The 20,110-nt window shown below is 50.8% G+C and overlaps 1 protein-coding gene across 8 annotated transcripts in view; it reads left to right on the top strand.

Annotated features, from left to right (window-relative positions):
* Steap3 (STEAP3 metalloreductase) overlaps positions 1-20,110 on the top strand; it is a 45,391-nt gene that overhangs the window by 22,448 nt on the left and 2,833 nt on the right. For 5 of the 8 annotated variants that reach the window (XM_039090294.1, XM_063271985.1, NM_133314.2 and 2 more), the window contains 3 exons: positions 6,055-6,554; positions 8,328-8,855; positions 14,729-14,893. In XM_039090294.1, coding sequence (XP_038946222.1) covers positions 6,055-6,554; positions 8,328-8,855; positions 14,729-14,893 — 1,193 coding nt within the window. The remainder of the gene's footprint in view (positions 1-6,054; positions 6,555-8,327; positions 8,856-14,728; positions 14,894-20,110) is intronic. The other 3 variants (XM_039090296.1, XM_063271987.1, XM_063271986.1) reach the window with 1 other exon arrangement.

Genomic DNA, 20,110 nt, shown 5'->3' with positions numbered 1-20,110 from the left:
TGCTGGGCGGAGCGTCTCAGAGGACAGCATGCTCCTATCTGCAAGCACAACTGAGTATCATTAAGTGTCGGGATTGGTGCTTGCCCATGGGGAGGGTCTCAAGTTGGGCTGGTTATTGGTTGGCCATTCCTTCAGTCTCTGCTCCATCCCCCGTGTCTGCATTTCCTGTAGACAGGGTAAATTTTGGGTTGAAAGCTTTGTGGGTGGGTTGGTGCCTCTATCACTTCACTGGGGTTCCTGCCTGGCTACAGGAGGTGGCCTCTTCAGGTTCCACATCTCCAGTGTTGTGAGTCATAGCTAAGGCCACCCCCATTGATTCTTGGGCGCCTCCTTTATCCCAGGTCGTCTCATCCTGGAGATGCCCTCCACCTCCTCACCCCCATCAGTTCAGATTTCCATTCATTTTCATAACCATCTCTCCTGCCCTTCCTGACACCTGATCCTGAACCCCCACCCCCATTCCTTTCCCCATCTCCCCTCGCTCCCAGCTCCCTCCCTCCATCTGCCACCTATGACTATTCTATTCCCCCTTCTAAGTGAGATTCAAGCTTCCTCGTGTGGGCCTTCCTTCTTTAGGGGACTGTAGGGGAAAGTTTTGTTGTCAGTAAGAGAGATAATATGCAGAGGCATCTGGCGGAGTTCAGAGCAGAGAAAGAAAGAATCAGATTGGCCATGGCCAGGGCTGTCTGCGAGAGAGCACAGGGCGGGAAAACCATTTGGTTTATAAGGAGGATGAGTAGCCCGGGGAAGGAGGCCCATGAGCAGTGGGGCCCTAGAGTTTAGGGCAGGGAGGAGGTGAGAAAGGCCAGGAGGCTAGCGTGGGAGCTTTGGAATGTATAGTGGGTACTTGTGGTTAGGGACTGAGGGAACCTAGAGGCCACCGTGGGTTTTGATATGCAGTCACAGGTATATGTCAATGGAGAGCCACGTGTTCCTGCCAGAGGCAAGGGAATGTCTCCTGTTAGGAGAACATGAACCTGTTTACAAGTTCCTATGGAATGCTGGCTTTTTTATCTAAGTATCACAAATCCTTCTAGAGTCCATCCTGAGGTTGTTTCTGGACATAGAGACTACCTGAGATCTAACACCACTAAGCCATCTCATCGGGTCCCCATATCTGTCTCACTGGCCTGGGACTTACTGATGTGGCTATGTTAGGTGCTCTAGGGAGTCCAGGGATCCTCCTCCCCAGCTGTGGGTTACAAGTGAGCAGCACCATGCCTGGCTTTTCTACATGAGCGCTGGGTATCAGACTTACGGCCTTCGTTAACTGAGCATCCCCTGCCACCCCTCTAAGCCTCCCCTTAAATGCCGCTCCTCTGCGAGCCGACTACATCTCAGTGTGAGCTTCAGAGGGGACAAACCGGATACACACCAGCGGGAGGAATGAGAGGCAGCACACCTCCTGGAAGATTTGCAGCTGTGTGCCCTATCCAGCTGCATGTCCTTATTTAAGCCGCAGACCTTTCAGTGAAGAGCGAGTGGTCCCTCCCAACTGGAGCACGACTGTCCTAACGTAACCCCAGACCTCATCACTCACATACAGATCTATCCATTGATGGAGCCAGCAGAGGTAGAAACAAGCCCCAGGGCCCGGCTCCCCTCCAACAGTTAACAGTGGCTGTTGCATAAGCTTGGCTTCTCTGCAGGTCGTGGGGCTTGAAGGGCTCCACTATGTAGAAAACAGGGAAGCAGCCTAGGGGTGCAGAGTCAAGCGAGTCACAGAATCCAGGCTAAACCCCGAAGCATGTTTACTCTTCAGTTACAGAAATAACAATCCTTGGAAGCCCAGCTTCTGTAAAATCAAAAACAAACTGAGTGTGTGTAATGCCTAGATTAAACCCGGGCCTCTATATATGCTGAACAAGGCATACATGATATCTTGCAAAACAAACTATTTGTTTTTTTATTTTTATTTTTAATTAAGTGTCTGTGTTTGGGTACATGCATATCAGTGCAGCGCCTGTACACGTCTGAGGCATCAGGTGCTCTTGGAGCTGAAGTTACAGGTTGTGAGCCGTGGACTGTGGGTGCTAGGAACCAAACTTAGAGCCTTCCAAACAGTGCATGCTCTAAATCACGGAGCCACCACTCCGACAAATATTTTGCATATGCCCAATTTGCATATTTGCATATGTTTTTTTTTTTTTTTTTTTGCCTATATTCAATTGTGTGGCTGTCGCCACAATCAATTTTGTAATATTCGTGTCACCATGAAGAGAAACCCTGTGCTGGCGAGCTCACTCCCCACTTTCCCCGAAGCCCCGCCTCCTCTGCCTGCAACCATCAATCCGATTTCTATCTGCAGACCTGCTGACCTGTGGCATCTTCCCACTGATGGAGCCAGAGGATGCATGGCTCTTCCTACTCACTGCCTGACTCCAAAAGCAATTGCTTTCATTGGTTTGTTTGACCCAGGTCTTAGCAAGTAGCCCAGGCTGGCTTTGAACTCAAAGTTCTTCTGCTTAAGCCTTTCGAGTGCTTGGATTGTAGGCATGCGCTCCCACAGCAAGCATTCTGTGGCCATCAGGTTGGAGCAGGTATTAGTGCATAGCTCCTCTTTACAGTTGAGCAGTACTCCTGGGACAGCCTCTGTTCGTTTAACAGATAGGCATTTGAGTTATTCCCGCATTTCGCTAGTATGAGTACCGTTAATATGTGCTTTCGTATGGGCGTGTTTTCATTTATCCCCGGAGCAGAATGGCTGGGGCAGTGAGAAACTCTCTGCTTAACTTTCTGAGGACCCGTCTGACAGACCTCCTTCCACAGGGGCCGGACCACTTTCCATATCTGCGCAGTGTGTCAGCTTCTGATTTCTGGGCTGGTGAGATCAAGGTCCTCTCATGTTCTTGTGGGTCAGCGTTTTACTCGTGTGTTGGTGGACACGAGGGACTTGTGAGCAGCAGGTTAGCAGGACCTGGGTCTAGGCAGGGACTGTCAGAGGCAGATACCTTCGACACAGTCCTGACCATAAAGGCCGAGGATAGATAAAAATATCCTATCAAACACAGGGGTTCTGGGGATGTGGCCGTGGATGTCTGATACAGTGCTTGCCTAACTCGGATGAGGGATCATTGGTTCAATCTCCATCACTGCATAAAACAAGTGTGATGGCGCACAGTTGTAATCCCAGCACTTAGGAATTAGAGGCAGGAGGATTAGGAGTTACAGGTCATCCTCAGCTACAAAGTGAGGACAGCCTGTGCTACTTAAGACCCTTTCTTTAAAATAAAACAAGATAAAATGGGAGATGGTTCAGCAGATAGAGAGCTTAGAGTGCCAGCATGGAGAACTGAGTTCGGAGTCCCAGAACCTACATAAAAGCCAGAAACGGCTCTGTGTGTGTGTGTGTGTGTGTGTGTGTGTGTGTGTGTGTGTGTGTGTGTGTGTGTGTGTAATCCTGGTGTTCCCACGGCAAGATGAGTGGCCGAGATGACAGTTCGGAGGCCACCGAGCCTGCTGCGCACGGCAACACCTCAGAAAAGGCGGCAGGCGAGGACAAATGTCGAGGTTGTTCTCTGACCTATGGCGATGTACACACCCTCTCCTCACCCCACCCACAGCATAACACTCTCCTACAGCATCCCCCTACCCCAGCGTGAAGGATAGAATCAAAGTAAGTGGGCAGAGATTGCAGCTTGGTGATAGAATGAGTTAGAGCCTTAGGATGTGCAAAGCCCTGGACTTAGAATGTGGACACACACCCAAAGATAACCCAGGGCCATCCCTGGAGGCTGGGAGTGATCCTGGGTTCTGGATGAGAATCTGCTTTTTCTTCTGGTGTGTATTGTAATTTGGAAGGAAAACTGCACCCCGAGGATTCCTGGAGGCCATCCCCGATTGCTTAGAATCTGAAGGACTGTTCCAACCCCTGAGAAAAGGCTAGGGCTATTGTCTACATGACTATCCTCATTCTTACGTACCCAGGGGCTGCCTGGAGCTGGCAGGAGCTGGCAGGAGCTGGCAGGAGCTGGCAGGAACTGGCAGGTTGGCTGTCCATCAGAGCCAGAATTGCAGCCTGTATTTTTGGCTCTGCTGGGAAGTAAGAGGGGACAAGCAGCCTAATAGATACCCAGAGGGGACAGGATCACCGCAGGCTCAGTGCTCTTTTGTCTGTAGCTTGGCTGGGAGGTGAGTAGGCAGGCTACAGACCTAGGCCCAACAGCTGCAATTGGATATTCTCTCCCTCTGTGCTTTCAGTCTATAAATAGATCTCAGGCAGGGCTAGAGGCCAGACTCAAACTCTTAACCTCCACCAAACACACAGGCAGCGGTGACTTCTGCACCCCTTGGCCTTTAGACCAGTGATACGCCTTGTCCTTGGGTGTGAATGCAGGAGCTGGGGAAATGCTTTAGTGGGTAAAAAGCAATTGCTGTGCAAGCATGAGGATCTGAGTTCAAATCCTTAGAACCTACAAAAAAGCTGGATATGGTAAGTAAGCATCTGTAATCCCAGCATTTCTACAGGGAGATGGAAAGCGAAGACAGAAACTCGTGGGCCAACTAGCATAGTGTATGGAAAGGAAAACAACAAATCCAGACTCGTACACACACACACACACACACACACACACACACACACACAGAGAGAGAGAGAGGACAGTACCTACACTGTTCACAAACACCTGCACCTACACTAAATGCCCTGACTTAAAGCCAAGGCACAGGGTCCTCAAGCTTTCTTTGCCACCTTTTATATGCTAATTCCGTAAGGTTTTGCACAAACCTTCTGCAGCCTTATCGTCCGCCCCACTCTCCTGCCTCAGCAGTTTGAGAGTAGACACTTCCGTCCATCCAGGCTTCTAGGGCCACACAGATGGTAGCAAATGTGGATACCCTGGTCTGGAAGCCTTGCAGAGGCAGGCAGGGTGCTCCCAGGTTCCAGGAGGCTGGACAGAGCGTCTCCATTGCCAGCTTGCTCCTGACTCCCCTGTGGCCCAATTCTCTAATTCCTAGGGCCTGAGAGACGCCTGACATCGATGGAGAGGGGGCTTCTGCAGCTTACTAAAGACACATGCAAGTGTAGATGTGCCCAGCCCTCCTCCTGTCCTGATCCATTTATTGCTCGTAAGGTCTCTCTCTCTCTCTCTCTCTGGGTGTGTGTGTGTGTGTGTGTGTGTGTGTGTGTGTGTGTGTGTGTGTGTGTATGTGTGCCAGTGCAATATCACATGTCTTTCCCAGCCACTCTACTCTCTACCTTATTTTTTGAGACAGCATCTCTCACTGGGACCCGAAACCAATTCAACTAGACTGGCAGGCCTGCGGTCACCCCCCCCCCCCCCCCGCCTGACTGCACAGACAGGCACATGCGACCACCCCTGGCTTTTGTTCATGGATTCTGGAGATCCCAACCCAGATCCTCATATGTTTGTGTGTCGAGCGCTGTCTCCACTGAGCCGCCACCCATCCTAGGTCCTTGCTTTGACAATCCTCTCCGGTCTGTGCTCGCATCTGGCAGGACGGGTGTGCATTGTGCTGGAATTCCTGCTTCTCAGCTGGTGAGGGGCTTCGCCCAGATTCCCTTCTCCTTTCCCATATCCTCTCAAGTCATCTTGACTTATCCCCCCATGTGTCTGTGTGTGGTACGCGTGCACAAGTATGCTCGAGCCTGTTGTTCTCCACCGTATTCAATGTGGCAGGGTCTCAAGGTGAACCCAAAGATCACCAATACGACTGTCGGTCTAACTAATCAGCTTACTCCAGGGATCCCCCCTCTCTGATTCCTGAGTTCATACCCATCAGGCACTTACGTGGGTGCTGGGGATCCAAACGCTGGTCCTTGTGTGCTCAGTGGTTTTACCTCCAAAGCCATTTTCCCAGTCTTCATCTTCTGTCTTTCCAGCCTTCATCAGCGGGTAGGAGTCCCACACACTGCATGTGCCCTCATCTGGGTAGGGGCTGCTCTTGCTCCCCTAGTCCCTGTGTTTGTAAGTGGAATTCTCACTGCTGGGTGCTGGATGAAGGCCTAACCAGCCTTTTTGACACAAGTTGGGAAGTAGAGGGCCAGTTACCCTGGGAACCCTCCAGTGACCCAGTCTCTGCATTCTCTTACAGGCACTGTGATGTCCGGGGAGATGGACAAACCGCTCATCAGTCGCCGCTTGGTGGACAGTGATGGCAGTCTGGCTGAGGTCCCCAAGGAGGCTCCCAAAGTGGGCATCCTGGGCAGCGGGGATTTTGCCCGGTCCCTGGCCACACGCCTGGTGGGCTCTGGCTTCAGTGTGGTGGTGGGAAGCCGTAACCCCAAACGCACTGCCGGCCTCTTCCCCTCCTTAGCCCAAGTGACTTTCCAGGAGGAGGCCGTGAGCTCTCCAGAGGTCATCTTTGTGGCCGTGTTCCGGGAGCACTACTCCTCACTGTGCAGTCTTGCTGACCAGTTGGCTGGCAAGATCCTAGTGGATGTAAGCAACCCCACGGAGAAGGAGCGTCTTCAGCACCGCCAGTCGAACGCCGAGTACCTGGCCTCCCTCTTCCCTGCCTGCACTGTGGTCAAGGCCTTCAACGTCATCTCTGCATGGGCCCTACAGGCTGGCCCAAGGGATGGGAACAGGCAGGTAGGTACCAGGGAATGGCAGCCAGCATCCCTCACGCCAACCTAAAAAATCCCTTCTTACGCAGCAGGAAGATGAAGCTTGGAGACATTAATGATCTTAGCCCAGAGCTGGTTGAGTTGGAATTTGAACCCTACTATATAAGTAGGATGGGATCCATGAATTTTTTTGAGGTGGGAACTGGGTTTCCTCAGAGTAAGGAGGGAGAGATGATAACTATTGACTTGGAAGTCAAGGAGATATTTTGGGTCTGGACACAGTGGGCAAAATACATGCTAGGCAACCAGTAGAACCCAAGTTTAGCTCCCTAGCAGCCACATAGAAACTGGATGTGGTGGCTGCAACTCCAGCGCTTAGGGAGGTGGGGATGGAGGGGGCAGAGACAGGGGTCCCTGGAGCTTGGTAGCCAATCAGTCTAACAGAGAGATTCAGGTTCAGTGGGATATAGAGAAAGGGGGATAGAATGAGAGAACTTACTCTCGTTTCCTTTCTGTTGCTGTGATAAAACACTCCATCTGAAAGCAACTTAGCGGGCAAAGGCTTCTTTCAGCTTACAGGTCCCAGTCCGTCCTCGTAGTAAGTCGGGTAAGGACCCAGGCCTGTCTGCCATTCCATGCAGCATCACCTCTGTGCAGAGAACTCACTCACAGCCAAGGAAGGGCAGCAGAAACCACAGAGGAATGCTGTTTGCTGGCTCATTCAGGCTCATGGTTAGCATGCTTTCTTACACAGCTCAGGACCTGTGGACCTAGGAAAGGTGCCGCCCATGGTGGGCTCAGCCCTCCTGCATCAATTAACAAGGCATTTCCACCTCCCTAGACATACCCACAGGACAATCTGATCTGGACATTTCCTTAATTGAGGAGCTCCTCAGGTGACTTAATGGCCACGTTGACAGTTAACGTTGACTAGGACAGAGGGCTTGGAGGGGACAGGTCAAGAAGACTTGCTTGAAACATCTAAGACCCTCAAATGCCCTTAGACTCAGGCTCAGGAAGTAGAGAAGACAATCTGAAAAAAAAAAAAAAAACCACAAAACACCACCATCACAACCACCACCACCAACAACAACAACAACAAAACCCCAAGGCTCTGAGACCTCAGTCTGTTCATCTGAAAAATGGGTGTCATAGTACTGACCTGCAGGCCGTTCAGGAGACTGATAATCCTACGTAGATGACTAGTTGCCCAGGTAATATTTGAGACTAGGTGGACCTCAGCTGTGTCAACAAGGGCCCTCAGGGTTCTTGGGGACCTGAGGACACCAATGTGTCTTCCACTGGAGCTCAGGAAGCATAGTGGACTTACAGGCTGAGATTGCAGGCAGTGTGGGGACTGAGGTCTCTGGGGAACCAAGGGATAGCCTCATAGTGAACACCTCTGCACTGAAGGATGAGGTCTGCAGTTGCTGCTACACATTCAGGGGCCACATGTAAGATGCGGTCACTTAGCACTTAGCCCTCAGAAGCAGCTGCCCAGAGGTGACAGGGCCTGCCTGCCTGACCATGTAGCATGACAGCAATGCTGTTGAGCCAGCAGGACACTCACAGGAGAGCTTTGTCTCTTCCAGCAGTGAGTCTCGAGGGGAGGCCACAGGGACTCTGGGAACATCCATGGGTGGAGCATTAGAGCCATCTTAAACTTCCACTCACAGGAACCGGTACCTGCCCCTCTGTGCCTCAGTTTCTTCACCTCACTGAGGAGTGCGATCCTGGTGGTCACCATAGCCTCGCCCACACCTGTGACTCGGGACAACTGTCCCCTTCTCTCCTACAGGTGCTCATCTGCGGTGACCAGCTGGAAGCCAAGCACACCGTCTCAGAGATGGCGCGCGCCATGGGTTTCACCCCACTGGACATGGGATCCCTGGCCTCAGCGAGGGAGGTAGAGGCCATACCCCTGCGCCTCCTTCCATCCTGGAAGGTGCCCACCCTCCTGGCCCTGGGGCTCTTTGTGTGCTTCTATGCCTACAACTTCATCCGGGACGTTCTACAGCCGTACATCCGGAAAGATGAGAACAAGTTCTACAAGATGCCCCTGTCTGTGGTCAACACCACGCTACCCTGTGTGGCTTATGTGCTGCTGTCCCTGGTTTACCTGCCTGGTGTGCTGGCAGCTGCCCTTCAGCTGAGGAGGGGGACCAAGTACCAGCGCTTCCCAGACTGGCTGGACCATTGGCTGCAGCACCGCAAGCAGATCGGGCTACTCAGCTTCTTCTTCGCCATGCTGCACGCTCTCTACAGCTTCTGCCTGCCGCTGCGCCGCTCCCACCGCTATGATCTGGTCAACCTGGCTGTGAAGCAGGTACAACCTCTCCCCCATCCAACCCCCACTCTCCCTGGGAGCTGGCTGGGAACCAGTGTGTCTGTCCTCGCTCACACAGAATTAAGCAAGGCAAGGCCGAGGGAGAGCAGGTGCTTAGAAGTCCTTGAGCACTGAGGAGGAGGGCATTGCAGGGAGAGAGGTGCCCATGTATATGTGTGTGTGTGTGTGTGTGTGTGGTGGAGGGGATCAGTGCACACATGTACATGAGTGTGTGTGTGTGCGTGTGTGTGTTTGTGTGTGTGTGTTTGTGTGTGTAACTGAGAAGGGAAAAAAATAATAATCACGAGTTCTTCCAAAGGAGCTCACTATGCTCCAGGCACACTAGAAGAGCCGCACAAACCCGTGGTGGATTCCTCTGTCCCCTTCCCCATTCATTCCTTAAGGCAAGTGCTATACTATACTGATCTTTACAGATGAGAAAAACCAAGGCACTGAGAGGTTATGTAATTAGACTGAAGACACACAGGAGTGTTGGGAACCGGAACTGGTCATTCTAGACAAGAGCCACGCTTGTGCCCATATTACTTTCCGCAGAAAAGTGAACCAAATTAACAGCTGAGTAAATGATCTTAGAATTTGCGTCATTCATTCATTCATTCATTCATTCATTCTTCACCAGGCACTTGCTCTATAAGGCCCTGTTGCCACAGGTATGAGTAAGAGAGGCTTCAGTCGTTATGCAATGGCACAGAGACCTGAAGGCCAGAGCGCCAGACTCATCCTCCATCGCTGGTTAGAACCTAGACTGGATTGGGAGGGGGTGCGTGACTCAGCCAGGACAGTGCCTGCGTGAGTGTGAAGCCTGCTTTGAGTCCCACATAAACTGGAGATGGCGGTGAATGCTTGTAAGAGCAGAACTCAGGAGGTGGAGGCAGGAGAATCAGAAGTTGAAGGCTATCCTTGGCTACTTACTGAGTTGGAGGCTAGCCTGAGCTACATGCGGCCCTGTCTTAAAAACAAAATAATGAAATAGTGTAACTAATCAATACAAATAGAGCAATCAATACAAGTGTCAACCTCTTTTGTCCTGGGGTCCTGATGTGTGAGTCCTTGTCTTTCTTAGTGTTATCAGTTTTCATGCTCTGTACTGTTGCCGTTGCTTATCTTGCTGTTGTTGTTTTGTTGTTTTATGGTTGTTTTATCGTGCTAGGGATAAAATCCAGGATCTCCCATAAGCTAAACAAGTTCTCTGCCACTGAGTTATATCCCCAACCTCCTTTTGCTTTGTTTTGGTATCCTTTTTAGAATATTGAGACGGGATCTCACTAAGTTGCTTGGGGTATCCTTGAAGATACCAGAATCCTCTGGACTCTGAAGTCCAGAAGTTGTAATCCTACAGCCTCAGCTTCCTAAGGTAGCTGAGCTTACACACCTCTACCATCTGGTGTGGGGACCCTGTTCTACTGAATGGGCTTCAGGTGGAGTGTCCGGCTCTGGAGATGGTGGGTGCAGGGGCTGAAGCCCTGGGTGTTCAGCCTTCTCTGCCAGGTCAGCTTTTGTCCAGCTAGAGAGGAAAAAGGAAAGGCTGACCTGCTCCCAGTGCACAAAGGAAACCACGGTCCCCAGTCCCAACTGCCTAATTTCTGTTCTCTGTGTATGTGTGTGCACATAACTGTGTGCCTGTGCACATGCATATGTGTGCACATAACTGTGTCCCTGTGCACGTGGAGGCAGAGGACAGCCTAGGCTGTTGTCTTAGTTTGGGTTTTATTGCAGTGAAGAGACACCATGACCAAGGTTACTTTTTTAAAGGACAACATTTACTTGGGGCTGGCTTACAGGTTCATCATGGTCAGAAACATGGCAGTGTGCAGACAGGCATGGTAATGGAGGAGAAACTGAGAGTTCTACATCATGATATGAAGGTAGCCAGGAGAGGACTGTTCACGGGAGGCAGAGCTCAAGCACTAGGGGCCTTCAAAGCCCACCCCCACAGTGATGGACCTCCTCTAACAAGGCCACGCCCATTCCAACAAGGCCACATCTCCTGAGAGTGCCACCTCCCATGGGCAAGCGTATTCAAACCACCACGGTTGTCAACCCTTAGGCAACCCTGTTGCGGTAAATATTAAAAATATCCACAAACCCTCAATAGCCGGCATCGTGGAGCCATATGGCATTAGCGGGGTAAATTCATCTCAGCGGTGGCCGCCGCTCTGGCTCTCTGCCTCCAAACTCTGCCCACATTCCCAGAGTCCTAATGGTTATAGTATCAACTCCCAGCAACCCGTTAAAATCAAGACTCAGTAAGTTTGTAATTTAGCAATCAGATTTATCTCAGTAAATTTACACTCCACAAAACATTCGCACAATAAACTCACAACCAATTGATAATGATATAAACTGCCCTCCAACATAAGATAAATTGACCTATAAAAAATCCATCCCTTAAGAAATATTCATAACTACCTGTGGCCATTTAAGGCCACACATATCTGGGTCGTCCTTCTCTGCCTCCCTCCATCTTGGTTCTTCTCTTTTCTCCTCTCTCTCCCCTTACCAAAGTTCTGTCCCCGCCCTACCCCTCCGTGTTGGGTGTTGTTCTTGCTGTTTGGGGAACTTTGTTTTGTTTTTTGAGACAAGGTCTCTCCCTTGCCTGAAACTTGCTGAGTGGATTAAGCTGTCTGCGAGGGAGACTAAGGGTTCCACGTGTCTCTGCTTTCCCAGTGCTGGGGTGACAAGCATGTGTCATGTCCAGATTTTTTTTTTTTTTTACATAGGTTCAAGTGATCCGACCCAGGTCCTTATGCCATTGACTTGAGCCTCCTCCCCTCCCTCTTAATTCTCTAGATTCTCTGCCTGGCCCAGATCCTCCTCCTTGATGTTGTATTAACCCACTGTTGCCCTCATGCCAACTTCACGGTCATAGTAAATGGTCTCACCCTTACAGGACATGGTCTGACCCCCTAAAAAGGGGTTTGAGCTGTTTTGCCAAATTCTCCAAGGCTGATGGAGCCTGTCATAGCAAGGTTGGGGGTTTCACATACCAAAGCCTATCGGTGAGGAGCTGATTCAACCCGGATGATTTAGGCTGGTGGGCCACTGATCGGCTGCACCTTTGGGTCCCAGGCATGGACTCTGTTGGGGAATGTTATATTCAGTCCCTGAAGCCTTATCCACTGGAAGCAGTCACTCTCGTCTGCCGCTGGTCACCTCAGACAGTGCCTCCCTGTGGTCGCTGCTCACACTGGCTGCTGTAGGGCCTTAACACAGGCACAGGAAACTCGTCAGAGACAGATCCCTGTGCTCTCTGACCAGCAGCCTGGCCGACTTGCCAAGTTCCACGTTCAGTAACACTCAGACCCTCAGGCGTGTTCCCTGCACTTCCCTGCTCATCACTTCAGAGCAGGGGGTGGGGCCACCAGTTTCGCAAGCCACTGTTGACTACACTGCAGTTATACAAAGCCGGACTTGTGATATTAACCACCTGAGCTCAGCCAGCCGATGAGTAACGAGTGAACAGCAGACCACGTGGCGATGACTCGCTTAGCCACCACCAGCCATGAGTCAGTCTTGTCTGGGGGCTGCTACAGCATGGACCTGTGCCCTCTGCAAGGTCGGGTCAGTCTCTCCCCACTAGCAAACGCTGCTCCGGCTGATTTTACCACATCGTGATTACCGGCAAAATCCCGGCTTGTTTGGCTCTGTCGGCTCAAGAAAATCAGGTCCAGAGATGGTGTTTCAAAGCCCCACACGGCTAGTGGCCAGGAGAGAAGCAGGTCTCCCAGCTGGTCCTTTGGTGGTTTTCAGATACCAATATGAAGAAGCCTACCCCAAAATAACACAGAGTGGGGAGTGGGGGTGGAGGAGTGGGGGAACTGGTGGTGCGGCTCAGTGGGCGGAGTGCTTGCTTACTGAGCTCAAAGCCCCGGGTTCCACCCAGCACCACTTACAACCTGGCAGTGTGGTACGAGCTTCAGGCCACGGCACTTGCTTGGAAAGTGGAGGCAGGAGGGTCAGAGTTCCAGGTCATCCTTGGCTACACTGTGAGTTGGAGGTCAGCCTGAGCTACATGAGACCCTGTCTCAAAAAAAAAAAAAAAAACAAAAACAAAAACGAAGAAATCAGGCCATTATCGGGTTACACTCTCCAGGCAGAGAGGCCACGCATGGCGTTCTCTTGGTTTATTTAGTTCCTAAGCTTTGCAGCCATTTTTGCTTAGCCCCTGGATTCGTTTTTAATATTTTATGCCAGTAACGGGCTTATGTGAGTTTTGTTTTTTTTTCCCCCTGCTGAAGTAGTCACACACACACACACACACACACACACACACACACACACACACACACACACCTGACTCACTCTGTTAGGAGAGACAGCCTGCTCAGTGCTCTGTTCTCGGGGGAAGGCTTTATTGCTTTTCCGATGGCAGATTAAAGCACCAGTATTCAGTCTGAGGTGGGCCATGGCGACAGTCCTAATGGAAGGACCTTGATCTAAGTTCTTCCCCATCGGGCGCTGGGTCAGGGAGTGCCAGGGGGTGAGGAGGGAGACCTCGGGGTTGGCAGGACATCCCTGAAGTACCTGAGTTGCTGCAGCTCAGGGGAGACACAACTTAGAAGGTGTTCATTCCCGGTTTTTGCAGCTTGGGGCTCCGCACACAGTAGGGACTTCCTAAGTGCTTGCTGAACTAATGCTTAGCACACAGTAGGGACTTCCTGAGTGCTTGCTGAACTAACTGGCGAAGGGATGTCAGTCTGTTACCTGGCAATGGTTGAGCCGGTTCTCTGTGCCTCAGAGAGAAGGACACGTGGGAAGGAGGAGGTCTGAGGGTTTTGAGTTTGGAGACAACGGCAGGGAGGGGATGTCGTTGAGTGTCACTGTGTCCTGAGCACAAGCCAGTAATGAAGCAGGTTAAAACAGGCTGGGAGGAGAGGCAGCAGGCAGAGCTGTGGGTCCAGGGAGAGGGATGCAGCCTCGAAACAGTACCTTTCCACTGTCCTGAACCATGGGTGCTGGGAGACAATGGGGTACGGCTGTACTTAGAGAGCAAATATGTCTTTGGTTGGTGGGGTTTGAAATATGAGTCAAAGTCTCAATGTGTAGGCCAGGCTAGGTTTGAACTGATGATCCTCCCGATTCAGCATATCAAGTGCTGGGATTATAGGCACGGACCACCAGGCCCAGCTGAGGGTCTGTATATCCTGTCAATCTCTCTGATCTCTTACCCTGGGGTGACCCTTATGGTTGGCCAGCAGCCAGGAAGGGAGCCATGACTTGAGAAAGCAACGCGGCCTTTGTCTTGTTTCTTTGATCCCTACAATGAGCTCACAGTGCTCTCTATCTTGAGTATTCCAGAGATTACTAACTTTTAAAAGATTGGTTATTTGTTTGTTTGTTTGTTTGTTTGCTTATTGTTTCTCTGTCCTGGCTGTCTTGAGACTCACTCTGTAGACCAGACTGACCTCGAAGTCACAGAGCTCCGCCTGCCTCCGCCTTCCAAGAGCTGGGACTGAAGACCTGCACTGCCACCGCCCTGCTTAGATTTATTTTTATTTACTTGTGCATGTGCATATATGAGTATGTGCACATGAGTGCAAGTGCACATGAAGAACAAGCGGGGGGGGGGGGTGGCGGGGCAGATCAGAGCCCCTGGAGTGGAAGTTGTAGGTGGTATCGAGCTGCCTGACTTGGGTGCTGAGAACCAAACTTGGCTCCTCCCCAAGAGCAGCAAATGCTTGTAACCGCTGAGCCTTCTCTGCAGCCACGGTGAACGGCTTTCATGTGCCTCGCACACATTAGCCATCCAGCAGAGCGTGAACCTAACTGTGGCTCTCTTGTCCTTTGGTGCTTAGTCACACGTGTTCTAGGGTGCCCCTTGGCTACAGCAGTCATGGTTTTCCTCTTGTCAGGTCCTGGCCAACAAGAGCCGCCTCTGGGTTGAGGAAGAAGTCTGGCGGATGGAGATATACCTGTCCCTGGGTGTGCTGGCTCTGGGCATGCTGTCACTGCTGGCGGTTACCTCGATCCCTTCCATTGCAAACTCACTCAACTGGAAGGAGTTCAGCTTTGTGCAGGTAAAGCAGATTCCCCTTGAGAGCCAGCTGCAGCTTGGCCCTGGTCATTAGCAGGGCACTGGGTTGTGAGCTGAGAACTTCCCACTTTGCAGGGTCCCCCAGCCTCCTGTCTTGCTCCAGCTTGCTCAGGACAAGTTAATCTTTCTGACTCTAGGAGGTCTGTCACGTAGAGGCTCTGACAAGAATGGAGGACAGATCGCGGAACCTGGGCTGAACCTACTCAGGGGACACGGTGCTCCCATACAGAGTCATTGCAGAATCCTGGTGTACCTAGGAAGCAGTGAGCTGGGTCTTAGCTTGGAAACTCTGCCAGCTCACACCCTCGGCTCAGTTCGTGCTCTGTCCCCATGTGGGGAAGGTGGGAGCTAAGTGTGAGACCTGCTGTGTGATGGGATCAAACAGGGTTTCCTAAATGGCGCTTACTGGTAGAGTATCTGCCAAGCGTGTGAAAGGCTCATACTTCAATCTCATGGCAGATAGATAGATAGATAGATAGATAGATAGATAGATAGATAGATAGATAGATGGGTGGGTGGGTGGGTGGGTGGGTGGGTGGGTGGGTGGATGGATAGATAGATAGATAGATAGATAGATAGATAGATAGATAGATAGGGAGATAGATAGATGGGTAGATGGGTGGGTGGATGGATAGATAGATAGATAGATAGATAGATAGATAGATAGATAGATAGATAGATAGATAGATAGATAGGGAGATAGGGAGATAGGGAGATAGGGAGATAGATGGGTAGATGGGTGGGTGGATGGATAGATAGATAGATAGATAGATAGATAGATAGATAGATAGATAGATAGATGGATGGATGGATGGATGGATAGATAGATAGATAGATAGATAGATAGATAGATAGATAGATAGATAAATGGATGGACGGGTGGGTGGATGGATGGATAGATAGATAGATAGATAGATACATAGATACATAGATATATAGATACATAGATACATAGATACATAGATAGATGGGTGAATGGATAGATAGATAGACAGACAGACAGACAGATAGATAGATGGGGAGATAGGTAGGTACGTATGTACACAGACATATAGACATACATACAGACAGACAGATGATAGATAACTAGGCAGATAGAGATAGATGAGATAGTCAGTAAGTGGACTCACGTTGGTATACGTGTATGAATGGGTGATAGATGAATGAGTGCATGTGTGAATTGATGGTGATGGGCAGACAGACAGATGGACACACAGACATGATAGTACTCCAATAGATTATGGATTTACTCCCCCAAAGAGAGTCGCGGTGTACATTGACACACTGGAGATTCTAGTGTGCTTCATACACACAGACTTCTGATAAGCAGGTATCTGTGAACACTGCCACGTTGACTCTGTCTCTCAGATGACAGCTGTCGACATTCAGGGAGCCAGTGCTGCTGGGAAAGGGTCTCCTTGGCATCCTTCAAGGCAGTGGCCACTGAGCATACACCACACACCAGGCCGCACTCCAGGCTAGGGATGCAGTTGGGATGCACTCCTTGTAAGGGACACACCACCCACCTGGGGGACTTGTCTCAAATTCCCTGGGCACCTTCCGCTATTCTTCATAAAGCACACAAGGGTCAGCCCCTGCAGACCAACCCGTCCCTCCGGTGGATGAGGCTGTCTCGTCATGGCTCCTGCCGGTTGTATCAGGGCAGAGAACAGTCTCATATCCACCCCAACTGTCAACCAAAATCTGTCGTAGTTTCTCTGTTCAGCAAGGACTCAGAGGGACAGTGACAGAATGCTGCTCTTATGTAACCCAAATTAATTCTTTGTGACTAAGGACCCTTAGCGTACCTTAGAACCAAACAGTTGCGGTTGGTTTTTAAACCATGGCTGTGAATCTCAAGGGCTCTGCTTCTCCCAGAAGGCCCCTGGAGGAGGGCTCAGGGCTGACGCACGCTGGCCTAAGAGGGTGGGGAGGAAAGGACTTTTCTTGATCTGGGACTAATCCCATACCCAAATCTTGGATTTTTCTCTTCCCGCCTCAAGTATTCTGGGTATGTAGTTTGGCTACAATTAAAATAGGCTGTGGGTCGCTTCCCTTTCCAGAAAGTTCTTTCCTTAAGCAGCTATAGATTACATGCTCCGGCTCTGGCTGCTGGAGGAAGCCTATGGATTTGATTTTGTTAGCAAAAGCTGGCTAGGGCTCCAGAAGTCATGCTTTACGTACTGAAGCGGCAAGGTTTCATTTGGGGGTGTCTGACGACTGTGCTCTAGCCTCAGAAACCTCAGCTCCCTCTCCTGAGGACCTAGTATGGAGGAGGGTCTACCAGGGCCCCGCCCCCAGACACCAGTTCCGGCATCACATGCTCTGCGGGTGTGGGCAGACCACGCCTCTGCCCCCCCCAACCCCCAATGTACAGTCCTGAAAAACGAAATTAATGTGAGACGTGTTTGTGAGGCAGGTGAGAAGGAAGTGGAAAGCACCTTGCTGCTCTTCTTGGGGTATCTGGTCACACACCTACTGTCTCTGAAAAGCATCAGCCATCTGTTTTTGTCTTGACTGGAAACAGGGTCTCACTGTGTTACACAGGCTGGCCTCAAACTCCTGGGCTCGAGATCCTCCTCACTGGGACCACAGATGCATGGGGCAGACCTGAGTCCCAACCGCTACTCTCTCTCTCTGTTTCTCTGTCTCTCTCTCTGTCTCTGTCTCTCTCTCTGTCTCTGTCTCTCTGTCTCTGTCTCTCTGTCTCTCTCTCTGTCTCTCTGTCTCTCTCTCTGTCTCTCTGTCTCTCTGTCTCTCTCTGTGTGTTCTGTCTCTCTCTCTGTCTCTGTCTCTCTCTCTTTCTCTGTCATGCCTGGCTATGTGGAATACATAATACATTTCTTATTGTCAGCTGCCATCAACAATGTTTACAACGGGAGTTGCTGGAAGGTTCTAATGCCACAAAGTACCTCCTGAGAGATACAGATGTCAGGCCTCCCTGCTCAGATGCTCGGGGACAGCCTGGAAGTCTAGGTGACCCGGTGACACGCATGCTGCCCTCCAGTGGCAGGAACACAGGATCAGTTCCAAAGCACCCATGCCCCACCCACTCAGCCCCCACCCCACCCCCGTCCACCAGACACTCATCTCTGTGCTTTGGAGCTTCTGTCTCATCGCCTATCCCTGTCCCCACCCGGACAATGAGTGGACACATGTAAAAGGTGGGCTTTCTGTGCCCAGTAACACCTGCGGGGGTGGGAGTCGGGGTTCAAGGGAAGGTCTGGCCTCTTGACTCCTGTCAAGTTCACATGCAGTGAGAGGCTATTGGTTTAGAAACCGATTGGTGTTCCGAAGACCCTGGACCAACCTCTGCGCCTGGCACGCTTTGTTTAGCTGGTCCAAGAGCCGCTGAAATACTGATCCCATTAAAAGATCCCAAGGTGATTTGGGTGTGGCTGTTTGGTTTGGTTTGGTTTGGTTTGGTTTAGTTTGGTTTACTTTAGTTTGCTTTGGTTCAGTTCAGTTTGGGGGACTGGGTGGCAGAGACCACCATACACATTTCTGTGGTGCTGTGATGGAATCTGGGCCTCCGTGCACACTAGGCAAGCCTTTGACTAGCCGAGTTATACCTGCAGCTCTTTTCTTTGCTTATTTCCTCTTTGAGACAGGATCCCATGTAGCCCAGGCTAGCCTTAAACTGGCTACATAGCTGAGGATGACCTTGAACTTCTGACCCTCCTGCTGCTGCCTCTCAAGTGCTGAGAGCACAGGTGTGCAACACCGTGCCCTGTTTATGAGGTGCTGGGGACGGACCCCAGGAACTCGTACATGCCAGGCAAGCACTCTACTCCTGAGTTACATCCCCAGCCCTCCACAGCAGTTTTCAAAGTTTTCCGTTTGGGTTTGGGTTTCCCTTCCTTCCTTCCTTCCTTCCTTCCTTCCTTCCTTCCTTCCTTCCTTCCTTCTTTCCTCCCTCCCTCCCTCCCTCCCTCCTTCTCTCTCTCCCTTTCTTTCTCTCTCTCTCTCTCTTTCTTTCTTTCTTTCTTTCTTTCTTTCTTTCTTTCTTTCTTTCTTTCTTTCTATTTGGCGTCAGCCGCATTAGGCTTGTCCTGTTCAGTTAGACTCCCTGTTAACAATGTAGTGTCCAAGAGGACATAACACATCTGCGAAGGAACCGGGGTGCGGCCCTGAAACCCCAAGTTCTGTCCCTGAGCTACAGGCTCTTCCTCTGACCTTGCTCAATACAGCCACTGCCTGAAATAAGGACAAGGACCCGCCTGACCCCCCACTTGGTGAACGATGACCAAGGTCCCTTCATGCTGTAGTAATTGAGTGCCAGCAGGAGCCACGCTAACAAGCTTCTGTGTAATAAAAATGGCCCCAGCTTGGTGTGTGTGTGTCTGGGGTTGGGGTTATTAATGGCTCCTTGACAACTCTTTTCCTTCTAATTTCCTTTGGTCCTCTAGAAATTTCAAAAACTGTTCCCAAGGACAGAGAGAATTTTAGGGAAAGCAAATTCTCTGAAAACATCCAGACTTCCAAGCAGGATTGGAAAATCTAAAGGCTTTCTGGCTGTCGGCCCTGGCTAGAAATTACTAGCCCAAAGTTAGGATTCCTGCCACGTGTATCTCGGAACTCAGAAAACAAAGAAAATAAGGGATACATGAGGGGCTGGCTGTGGCAGCAGGACCCTGGGCTGGTCTCCAGGCTGGGACAGCATGCTCGTCCGTCCCTCAGTCTTCAGATGGAGTGCTTAAGACACTGGCCCACGTGGATCCAACACTGGCGGTTCAGGGTGTGTCCCGGGAGGCCACGTCCTAGGCCTGAGTGGGTTCTTAGGGCTGCTTCATCGGTCTATTCAGGAACCACCACCCTGACATGTGGCCAGTGGTTTTTTATTTGAAGAGGAACGAGAGCTCGGCCCTCATCCATAAAGCAGCCTGGGCACTGGGGCCCTGCGTGGGTCCCTCAACCTCCAGCTAGAAGGATGTGGGTGTGAGGGTTTCCAAAATTAGTAGCTTTGTCCCGGTGGCACATTTATATCATCTGCTGAACTCTGAAAAACAACAGCTGACTGAGCTCCGCCCTAAACCAGTTGAATCTGAATTTCTGAGGATGGGGCTAACACACTCTCGTTTCTCCCAAGCCTCTCAGCTGATATTAATGTGCAGCATTGGTTCGGAACCAGCCTCTGATTGACCAATTTTCAAAAATAAAATCAGATGGAGAGAGACAGGGGGTCTCATTGCATTTAGTT

This window comes from Rattus norvegicus, chromosome 13 (genome assembly GCF_036323735.1).
Source record: "Rattus norvegicus strain BN/NHsdMcwi chromosome 13, GRCr8, whole genome shotgun sequence".
NCBI lineage: Eukaryota > Metazoa > Chordata > Mammalia > Rodentia > Muridae > Rattus > Rattus norvegicus.
Note: the sequence above shows the minus strand (reverse complement) of the source record. Positions and strands in the feature narration are given on the sequence as shown.